Source organism: Uloborus diversus, chromosome 2 (assembly GCF_026930045.1).
Source record: "Uloborus diversus isolate 005 chromosome 2, Udiv.v.3.1, whole genome shotgun sequence".
Classification (NCBI taxonomy): Eukaryota; Metazoa; Arthropoda; class Arachnida; order Araneae; family Uloboridae; genus Uloborus; species Uloborus diversus.
Window position 1 is genome coordinate 161,452,033 of NC_072732.1, and position 12,190 is coordinate 161,464,222.

A 12,190-nucleotide genomic window follows, 5' to 3' on the forward strand; every position below is an offset into this window, starting at 1 on the left:
TAAAATGTGTATTTACCCCTTAACATGTCACTTATAACTCAATTTTCAAAAAAAAAATGTCTTTTGATTGGTTTTTGAAATAAACGGTTCAATTATGGTGACACTTCTTTTAGTAAAATTTATACCTTATGACGTAGGAGCCATTAAGTAAAACTTCTAAAATTCTGGACAATTTCCTTAGCATTTTTACTTTTATGAAAGCACCTTGTATCTATGAAAACAAATGCTTCTTTCTTTGGGGTTTCCTTCAAATTTAGGCTTTGAGTCATGAAATTGGGCAGAGGCCTCACAATATCATCGGATACCCGTATGTGATTTTAAAATATGTAAAAAGTCGTTGTACGAAAGGAAATAATACATTAATTATCCAGTGCTCTTCGTAAAAGACCTGATTTGTATTCGTTAAAATTTATTTTGAGAAATTTAATTCCTTCTTAACCTAAGGGGTTCAAGTTAGATTAGTAAGTACATTGGCAAAACAGATTCGATCTAAATTAGCATCAAAAATTATTAACCTTACAGAAAAACACTACATTACTACATTAGCAAAAAGCGGGGTTAAAGCTAAATTATTACATTGGCAGAAATGATTCACGCCAAAATACTACAGTGCACAGAGATAGTTTTGTTGCCATTTAATTACTATTTCAGAAAATAATTCTAATCTCCGAGCCTTCTCAATTGTACATTTAGCTTCAAAAGAAGATTAAAATCCACATAAATTAATCAGATATGAGTATTTTGACTTTTCAATTTCTCCATTTTTATAAACGTAAAAATGACAGCTTTTGCTGACATTTCACTTTAAATGTTATCAATTTCTCTTTGAAAAGAATCCTTCGCCAGAAGTTATTGCTGCATTTATAGAATGATAAATTAGATGGTATATATTGTAAGGAACATATTGTATTGGGCATTTATCTCTACCTTCAGATATACTCTGTATCGTTTATTTAATTCTTAGCTTACTTTCCCGTAAAAATAAAAGAAAGATGAAAAAACATGAAAGAAGGCTTAATGCATTTTTAAAATATCGCTAAAAACAAAAAAAAGTCAAAAAGAAGTGAAATAATTAATAAATATCGTAAAATTGAATATTAGAAAGTAGGGTATTGAGATGGAGAAAAATGTCTGTCGGTCTGTCTACCCCCCCCCCTAATAACTTTTGGGTGAATAGTCCGATTTGAACAAACAATTTTTTTTTTCGAAAGATTTCGGCGAGGACACCTCATTCACATATTTCACTTTTGATTTGAATAATTGTTAGTACAATTTCAAACAGCTCGAAAAACTTAACATTAGCACATACGGGGAAATTTAGAGAAATAAAAATCTTAAAGGAGAATTTACTTTAAATGAACTTTGTTGAAAAAAAAGCTTTTGATCAAGAACGTGGATAAAAAAGATCTTTTTCATATGTTTTTTTTTTTTTTTTCAATTTGGAACAGTTCAGAAAGACTGAACAACAGTGCCTACGGTAAAATTTAAGACAATTATAAATCACAAACTTGAAAGCAGATTAGCTTCAAACAAACTTTGTTGAAAAAATCTTTTGATGAAGTACAAGTGTAAATAAGATCTTTTTGATTTGAACAGTATTTCCTTCAGTTTTGAACAGTTTAAAAAACCTTAACATTAGCGCCTACGGGGAAACTGAAGTTTGGGATAGATATTAATCTTAAGGAGGATTTAATACAAACTGTGTTCGGAAAAGTTCTGGATTAAGGACATGTATAGAAAAGATTTATTTTTGTTTTAGCTATTATAGTAGTATTTTTGAACAACTCAAATAATTTTACATTATTGCCTTCCCGAAAAGTTATTTTTTTGGTCACCGAAAAATGAAAAAAATTTAGATTCGAAATGTATTCTCAATTTTTGGTTTCAAGAAATGAAACAAAAATTATTGAAAAATCAAATACACATACTTGTCTAAAGCAATGTTCCTTTGTTTTTAATGGTAAATTTTATTCTATGTCAGATGATCTGGCTATGGGAAACCCACTTAGCTCCATCCTTAGTGATATTTACATGCATTACTTTGAGGTCAAGTTGTTTCAGAAACTACAATTTCAGTTCTATGTTCGCTATGTTGATGACTGTTTTGTTCTGATGAACCACCATCAACTTAATATTGATGAAGTTTTGTCGATTTTAAATTCCATTGATCCGCATATTCAATTCTCTTGTGAAAAAGAACAGAATAATAGTCTTTTATTTCTGGATGTTTTCGAACTGGATGTCGAACTGAGTCCGGCTTTGAAACCACGGTTTACCGCAAGCATTTTGCTGTTTCCTTACCTCCCAAAGATTATCGTTTCACCGTTCTTCACCTGAGCTTCTTAATGCGGAACTTAACTGTTGCTGTTGATAGCCCCACCCACCTTAGTTGATTCCATTTATAAAAAAATTTGCAAAAAATCTCAAAACATTGTTCCTAATAGAACTTTTAACACTAAGAATTTAGTTGTTCTACCTTTCTTCCCTGGTATTAATTTTCAGGTTGCTAAGACTCTGAAGCAATTCCAATTCCAAGTGGTGTTTTCTCCCATTAATAAACTTTCGTTCTCTTCTCTTAAAGATTCTATTCACCCTCTTAATTGTTGTGGCATTTATAAAATTGTTTGCAATTGTGAACTCGGATACATCGGGCAGACCCGCCGTTCTTTGAAATTTCGCTTAAAAGAACATCAAAGCTATGTGAAAAAACAACAGCTGAATAAATCCAGTATTGCTCAACACTGTTGGGATTCGAATCACTCTTTTGATTTTAATTCTTATCAAATTATCCAAAAATGCTCCAATTTGTTGGATCTTGATTTTTGGGAATCTTTCCACATCCTGAGGAGCCGGTCTAATTTAGTTAACGATCTTACTGCAATTCCGTATTTTTCTTCAGTGTGAACTCCTTTATTAAAATTGGTTTAGTTTTTCTATTATTTTTATGTAAACGTCGTACATTTCTTACTTTTATTTTTTTTCATTTTTTTGCTTTATTATTTTGTTTTGTGATCAACTAATTCCAATTTGTTTATCCTTCAGTCTGTTTTTTTCTGCAATCCTCCATTTGTTACATCGCTTCCATACATAGTTTTTCCCGTCAGTAAATTTACCGCTAATTTATTCAGAGTGGTTTCATTTTTGGACTATTTGCATTGTTTATGGGTTTTCTTGGAAATTTATTACTTAACGGTTTCTTTCCTGATGGAATTATATAATAAATTTCGGCTCCAGGTCACATTTTGTCTTTTTTGTTTTGTTAAATTTCTATTTTTTTTGGTATTTATATTGTCACCTGTTCCACCGTGTTGCTTTTCTCGGAAGACTTTTCATCCAGAAGCTCACACTTCTTTGCATTGAAAAAGGTGTTTCTTTTAACACCGAAACACCGGTCGACTGTAATTGGCATTTTTTGTGCTTCAAAACGTTGGACAACTGATTATTTTACTCTAAGGTTAAGTTAAAGATTCAAAGTTAAAAAGGTTTGTTTGATATAATTTGCAATTTTAGCAATAAAGATAATATTGGAAAAATGCTAGAAAGTCGATGTTGGTATACTGTAAGGTAGGATTGTGTAGTTCTGGACATAACTTCTTGTTAAGAATTACTTACTTACGTAGACCAGAATAACATGATTTTTATATAATCGTTTTCCAGCGAAGTCGGAGTTGTACGCACATTTTCCGACTTTTAATGCATTTACTACGTTTATGTCTGAATGATCTTAGTAATAACTATTCTAAAAAACACTATTTCTTTTAATTTTAACATAAAGAACTGCTGTGTTATGTATACCTTAATTACTTTTTTTTTTTTTTTTTTTTGAAGTTTTATCTTTTGTGCGAAATAAGTAACACATATATCAGGGGTGATTGTGCCTCCATGAAAAAATACCTGAACTTTTTTCGAAGAAGAAAAAGTGTTTTGATGGGCATACATATACACATTACGTGTATGGACACAATATTTATATACATAATCATTTGTTGGGGCTAAAACTCGAAGTTTTAATTGGACTTAATATGTCCATGTGCATGAAGAGAATTAAATTCTTTTAATTTTTCTCATTTTTAAAAATTTTTCAAAGAATGTTTTATTTTCATCCATTGTATCTGAATCCTTAACCATTTATTGCATTCATTTTCTAAAAGTGCATAAATATTTCAGAATTAAATAAGTTTGAGGCAAAAGGGGCAGAATGTATTATGATCACTGCGCAATAGGGCTAGGCGACATCCGAATTTTAATGTCACGATATATCGCTCTCCAAATATCGATATTTTCGATATATATAAGTCGTTAAATTCAACATTTAATGGAGGGGGGACTGTAAATCCTATTACATAAGCATCTACAACAGAGAAAAGTAATAGGCCATCTTGGTGAATAAATATTTTAGCAATTTAATCTAATAATATAGTTATAGCAAGGATTTTCATGTGTTTGTTTCGGGAGGGGAGGGGGGGGGGTCATGAAGCAGATTATACCACAGAAACTTTTGGAGAAATTAATTTAGAAGAATTTGTCTTTTTATTAGTGGGTGGCAATTCTTGAGAGAAAAGGGGGCTTGGTAAAATTGAGGGGTGCCATCGCAATCGGGGGGAATGGGCAACCCTAGTTACATCATCTGCATATTAAGATATGCAACAGAGAAACGCTATTAGTCATCTTGAAAAGAAAATATTAAGGGAAAAAATATCAAGTAACCCTTCTTCCTCTTCTTATCTAGTCCTAATTCCATCTCCCACCCCAGCTCTTCTTCAATAATTACCATAGAGATTGCAAAACATGACGGTAGCTTACGCTTTATACCAAACGAAACGTCTTCAATTTGAACTTTCGGCGTTTCATTAAACATCGACCTAAATTTTACAAAAGTGGGTTTTTCTGAAAATATAGGATGGTTCTGGTATTTTCGAAGTTGAAGATACCGGAAATCAAGATGTAAATACCGGAAATCCGGTAAAATACGGAACATAATCACCCCTGGAATCATATTATAACTCCAATCAATAACTCCAATAAACATATCGTCGTCTCAGAGCGACAGTAAGACCTCTAATCCCATAAATAACACTAAGATATCTTAGTGTTGCTCTGAGGCGACGATATGTATAACTCCAGTTTTATTTTTATTTATTTATTTATTTTTTTATTTTTTTGTTTATTTTCAAAATTGGAGTTATACGCATAGTTAAAAACTTTTATGCATTTAATTCCCTGACACTGGTTAACCTAGACTAACAACTTATTTTACACAAAATTACATTTTGAAATATTTTTAAGAACTATTCTGTCATGTGCACCTGAATAATTGGGTTTTTATGGGGGTTTTTTCTTTTTAAAGCAAGATTTCACACTTCCTTTTTATTTAAGAGCAAAAATCTAGTTTTGTGTATATTTTAATACTTTGCATTCATTGACTACTTTCATGTCTGATTGATCCAGGTGAACACAATTGAGAACACACAAGGAGGCAAGTGTCGTCTCGAGATGTCTCGCATGATGATGCTCCAGAGCTTTACCACTCCGTCCAATTTCAAGACAGTCTTTGACTACCACGGCAGCACGGGACTTCTTCGCAGCAAAGAGGACAGCACTGGACGCTCTTACATTTACAACTTCGACGAGTACGGAAGACTAACGGAATCCGTTACACCCAGCGGCCAGGTTATCCGACTGACGTACAATCTTAGTTTGAAGGGAGCATCTGTAACAATCACTCGTGACGACAAGGATCCCGTGTCTTTGCTCATCAAAGGATCTGATGTCACTACTAAAATAGGTAATGCTTGGCAGATTAAGTGTCTAAAAGTATAGCGATGACTTTAATTATAAAGCTAGCTAACTGCAAGCTAGGCAACTGGCAACTATTCAGGAGGCAATAGAAAGATGTTAGGTTTGTAGCACGTTGTAGGGTTAGCGGTTAACTTATTCCCCTATTTGTAGGCAAGATTTTGGACAACTCGTTTCTTCTGCTGATGCTTTAAATAATAAGCGAGTCAAGAAAAACACTTCCTTTTGACAATAGGCATAGTTAACTGAAGTCATCGGTATGCTGAATGAGCAGGTGTTCTCGATCAGCCTGTCATGTAGAATTCTCCAGGGGGGAGGGGGAGGGGGGTAAAGAGTATACTCAATGCAAATTTTATCGGAAAACAACAAAAACCACTCCCACTTTTTTGAAAAATACCTTTTTTTTAAAAAACGGTTGAGGAGGGGTAAATTGCCTCCCCTTTCCCACCGTTTATTGACCCCTCCCCTAACCTGGGGGTCACCTTTTGAAGAGTCCCTCCTTGAACCTTCAAATGACGGGTCTGAGTGTATACGAAATGCTAATCATACTTAAATCAACCAGAACAACCCCCACTTATATGTAAAAACATTAAATTCTCAAAACTAGGAGAGGGGGGGGGGGAATGCGCTCTCCTGATCTCTAAAAATGACAGGTCTGGTCACGACGCTGTTTCAACCATATTCAACTGCTTCTGTTTTCAGTAAGTATCAGTCCAACAATTTTACATTTGCAATATTCACTGAGCAATTGTATCGATGGAAAGTTAAAAATTTAAGGCACACAATATTTTTTATGTAACGCAGAAAGTCAAAAAATATTCACTCACCTACGTTTCATTAAAAACTTAAGAGCAAATACCAATTATATTTTCCTTATTGTTTTATAAAAATCAAAATAACATCATTTTTTACCACTTAACAATTGATATAAAGTTTTCAGAAAAAGTAATAAAAGAAAAACAGTAACCATATTCAGGGCCGTATCAGAGGGTTCTTAGGGCCCCCCCCCCGAAAAGTTCGGTTTGACATTTAAATGTTCATTTTTATTTAAAAATTTCCAAAAAATAATGTTCTAAAACTCAAATGTCTTTCATATGTATATTAATTGCTTAAAACGCTTTCATAATAGATAACCCGACGACTTGGACATTAGCACAAATAGCGCAAAGCTCCGCATGAAAGTTTTTAGACTCCCCCCCCCCCGAAATTATTTTTTGGTTACGGCCCTGAGCATATTGTTAAGATACGTGTAAAACTGAAGAAAATTTCTTCTATTACAGTATAAAATTCAATCTTTAATTCGCTACGACAAACATGATTTAACTTAAAATTAACTTAATAAGACACCAAAAATAAGCGAAATTATGATTTATGCGATAGATGTAAAGAAACACATGAGCTTTTGAAATTAAAAGATAATAAAAAATAAATTTAAAAATTAAATCAACTTACTTTCTTATAAGTTTTTATCACGGTGTATTTAAATTCGTGAAAGAAAACTAAAAATGACTATATGATTCATCTTTTTTTCACATTACACAGTGACTATCTATTTATAGCAGCAAGAAGGAATTCTTTCTTGAAACTTAAATGAATTATGATGTTCGCAGTGTTAAAGCGGTAATGGCTACAACATAATGCACACTAGCACAATTAGTATTTGCAATATCAAACTAGTACTAATTTGCTGAAAATGTTATAAAACAGAAACAATAAATGGAGTTATATGGCATAATGCGTCTGAGAGATCTAATAATTTTTCTTCATGTAGAAGATAAAATGATGAATAGCTTGATTTAAAAATTCAAAGCGCAAAAGGCATACAAATTCCAAAATTAAGGACGATATCAGAAAATATTCATAAAAAAAACTATATATGGGGCAAAATTTAATACAAAATCAAAAACTGTTATTCTAAATTACAAAACTTTTAAATATTCGTTATTGGGTAAGTTTATAACACAACGCACTAATTCCATGAAGACAAGTTTATGATTCACACACACACACGCATAGTTCTCATTTTACACACCATTAATATTATCATTAATAGCTAAGAATGTCTATCAAAGATTGTTTTTTCAACTGAACCAGGGGTAGAAGTGGTCGACTTGTAATATATAAGACATTTTCCACGAAAAATATAGGACATATTTTATGAATGATTTCGATGTGAAAAAATAAAAAAATACATAGTTTATTTTTTCTAATTATTTTTGTATCAATTATTATCAATGATTTCAATGAATCATACTGCATATAGTTTAAAAACCTCAAATAAAAATGATACTTAGAATGAGTTTCCTGTTCCTGAAAGAATAATGTAATAAGAAAATAAGTTTACTTATATACAAAAATATTTTAAAACAAATTTAAACAATCTGAAATATATTTACATTTAATACAACTATTTACAATCATTGAATATTTATACTTTGGAAAAGCTTTTGCCAAACATTTTTCTTCATTTCATCTTTTGCCAAGTACATCAAATCCACATTCCTCAAACATTTTTATATTAATCTCTCTCTATCTTTCTTTTTTTTTCATAATTACCTACATTTAAATATTTTAAATACATCTTCTTTTCATTTATTTATTTTTTTTGTCAATAATGACTGAATCTTCACCACATTTTGTTGTTAGTGAAGATGCATTAACAAAGTGCTTTATCAAAAGTTTGGAGAGCTTGTCATCAAATATGGATAAATGAAGCTTTCTCTTAAAACAATTTTTAAATTTTGTCAAAAATACTCGACACTTACAACACAATTTAAACAGGCAGGTTCCGGCAGATATTTCAAAAAAAAAATACTTATGTGTCTCGTTTTTAAGCATTCTTGAATTATCTTTTCTCAACTTGTGAGATAAAGTGCAAATCAAGTAACCTAAAGCTTTTCAATAGTCATTTTCTATAAATCATTATGACAAACTATGGGAATATAGGACATATAGGACGACTGGCAAAAATATAGGAAATACAGGACACTTTTGATGCTTTTTTTGAAAACATAGAAAATATAGGATATATAGGACTACTTCTACCCCTGACTAAACCAATTTTAATTTTTGCAACCACAATACTTAGAATGACAATATAAAGAAAGGAATTATACGCTGAAAATTATAAAGAATGATAAATTATTATTAGATTTCTCAATTACACATTTCAAAATTCATGTAAATGTGAAAATTGGTCATTTATCTAGGAACAGCGTTGTTAATGTGGGTGAATTTGCAAAAAAAAAAATTACCTTGCAATTTTAACATTTCACTCTTTCTCCAATGGAAAATAGCACAATCTCATTCGCGAATTCCGTATTTGTTCCCATTAGTTTCAGCCACCTCTTTGTTTCCATCAGGCTCTCATAGTTTTCAGAAATAACATGCTTCTACTTTCTTCAGAAGATTGCTTTCGTGAAGAAGAGCGAAATCTATCAGGTCAAAAACTGTGTCAGCATCCATAACGTTACGTAAGAAGTCAATACATTTCATTTGTAACTTAACCACTCTATACTTTCCAGCTACGACATAAAGAGATTGGACTCTTTCCAGTGTCAGATCAGTCATATTTTCAACTTCGTCAGTGTATAAAAAACGCAAAAATACTTCCATGGTTTCTCGATCTACATCATCAATAACAATTATGTTCTCCCTTACATCTGCAGTTTTGTTTCTAAACATGGAAACGAAAACCTCGGATCTTGCCATAAGCACAGTTTTGTGAACATCAAAAAGACACCCATGATTGCTAACAGCCAAGTCGCTGCCGCTTTTACAATCAAAACAATAACGAAGTTGAAAAGGTAATTTGAAAAGAAACGGAATTCTTAGTGTAGCTAACATAGCAACTACGGTCGAGCAATCCAACTCATGTCTTATTCTAGTAGAGAACTTTTTGTACTTATTTAGATATACATTTTCCGAAACGCTTCGAAGAACACAAGTGGACTTCCAGTAAAATTCACACACGACAATGTGAACAGAAGGTGCAAACTCTGCAGTAAGCTTCCTAATTTCGTAATCAAAGAAGACTGCTATTTCATTTTTTTCGAGTTTTATGCTCGCATTGATAACGGCTTCCTTCTCGACAGGAACACGCAAGTTTAAATCAAAAGCATCATCCACTTTGAGAACTTTTGGTATTAATAAAACAGTATAACCATCATGTATCTCGATGGTTTCATACAGTTTTTTGCGATCTTTCTCGTCTAGAAAAGCCATTGCAGACAATGCGTTTATAACTGGTGGCAACGAGAAGCTAAGACTAAATTAACTCTTTTCCCACGCTTACATCAGAGGATCACTTGATAACGTGACAGGCTTTCAGAAGAGTGATGACCTTGACTGACTAATATTCATAATCTATTGCTGGTTTTATTTGCAGCAAAAGTTAAGGGATGATCAAGGCAAAATTGCAACATCGGCCCTGATGTTTCGATGCCGCTCGTCAGCTATGGCAAACAGAAAGAAAAGGTTAGAAATGTGACTTGTAGGTGGACAGAAAAGCTGATGAGTTGAATTTTTGCTCGGAGTTGTTCAGTAGCTGAATCTGTAAAAACTAAAGAATAAACACACATAACATTTTCAGAAAGTTACCCCCCTATATCCAGGGCTAAGGCAGAAACACACGAAATACACCTCCAACTCCTGTTATTCCCATAATGTGAAAAAAATCAAGGACAGAAAATAAAATCAACTCTATCCAAAAGAACTAAAAGCTGCTTGAAATGAAAAAAAAAATAATAATAATAATCTCGGAAAGAAAAATTAATCCGAAAATGCAAATTTCATCTATATCATACATAATGATAAGTACTTTCGTTTATGTCTCTTGATATTTTGAACAGTGCCTCGAAAATTCCCCTATTCAAAAGATTTATTAGCTGGATCAAATAATCAAATTTATAGAGTTTGGAATCAGGTCCATCATTTCGAAATTTTCCAGGGTGGGTGGCAAGTTTCTACTCAATATAAATTATAGCGCCAACAGCAAAAACACGCCAACTGACATGTATATTAATTTCCCAGCGCCTCAAAAGGGGTAGGGAGTAATTGACAACCATAAATGATGGGCTTGTTTCGAATTTAAAACAAATCATTGATTTTCATTCACCTCTTTTGACCCATCAACCCCCTCCAAAGGTTGATTACCCTCCCCCCCTACCAACCCTTTGTCTATCCTTGAAAAACACCATAAGTTGGCGCTAATGGGCATCGATGAAACTGAAAATGTGTCAAGTATTCAATTTCAATTTTTAATAAAATGCAAATAACACAGCAGTTTTGTCCAGTCCCTCTTAGACTTACAAAGAAACAACGTAAATATCGAGAAAGTGTACCCTTTTTGTAAGTTTTTTTCTCTTCAAACAGAGATGATATTTGGAAGAAAATAAATAACTAAGATTATTGACGTACTTTTCAAAAGCAAGAGTGCATTTCTTACGAAAATATTTTATTTTTTGTATTGAAATTTGGAAGAAATGTTAATGCTGGAAATTGAAATTTGAAAGAAAAAAAAAAGAAAACTCAGTTTTTTTTTTTTTTTTTTTTCTTTTATCATTTTAATGACTGCTTTATGCTTGGTGGGCGTCAAATAAAGTTTCAATGTCTGGTTTTGTGCTCATCAGATCCAAGCGCTGGTCCCTTTTGAAGTAAATGTCCAACCTATTTCTTTGTTTTGTGAGGAGCTAGACGACAGAAATAAATTGTCTTTTGTACGAAAAAAAAAAAAAAACTATTGATAACGAGTGAGTTCTCTTTCCACAGTGTACGACTGCTCCGCCCATTGTTCCGCAGTGAACTCCGCCTATGCAAACACAAACTACTGCTCAAAACGGTTTTTTAAGTCAAAGTCATACTTAAAATCTTAGTTAAGGGGGTCCGGGACACAAAAATCGTCAAATTTTGTAACTTTTTTTTTCTTGTTTCTATCTTATTTAGAACGAAAGACAATTATTGTTGTTGCATAAATGTGTGTGTAACTAATATCATATTTAACTTTAAAACTTTTAACGCGTTTTTCTCTATGATACAATTTTTCCCGATTTTTTGCATTTAAACTCTTATAAACCAATGCCAGGCAAAGATAAAGTAATGAAATTTGGAGCATATCTTTTTCAAACAGTTTACTTTAATTTTCATTCGGCGAATTTGAAGAAAACGTTTACTGCAAAAAAAAATATGATTTTGTTTAAAAAAGTATCTTCGAATTCGTCGAAATTTTTCTTCAATTATTTTCTATATTTTATTGAATTAATATTTTTTTAACTCGCCGAATAAAAATTAAAGCTTAGATATTCGTGCATAATTTTTTGAAAAAAAAATTGAAAATTGACCAAGAGTATTTTGAGTTATAGTGAGTTAAAGCAACCCCATGTTAAAAAAAAAATAT

The 12,190-nt window shown here is 32.1% G+C and overlaps 1 protein-coding gene across 1 annotated transcript in view; it reads left to right on the forward strand.

The window, feature by feature from the left end:
- LOC129216635 (teneurin-m-like) overlaps positions 1-12,190 on the forward strand; it is a 210,043-nt gene that overhangs the window by 130,983 nt on the left and 66,870 nt on the right. The window contains exon 22 of the mRNA XM_054850851.1: positions 5,449-5,785. Coding sequence (XP_054706826.1) covers positions 5,449-5,785 — 337 coding nt within the window. The remainder of the gene's footprint in view (positions 1-5,448; positions 5,786-12,190) is intronic.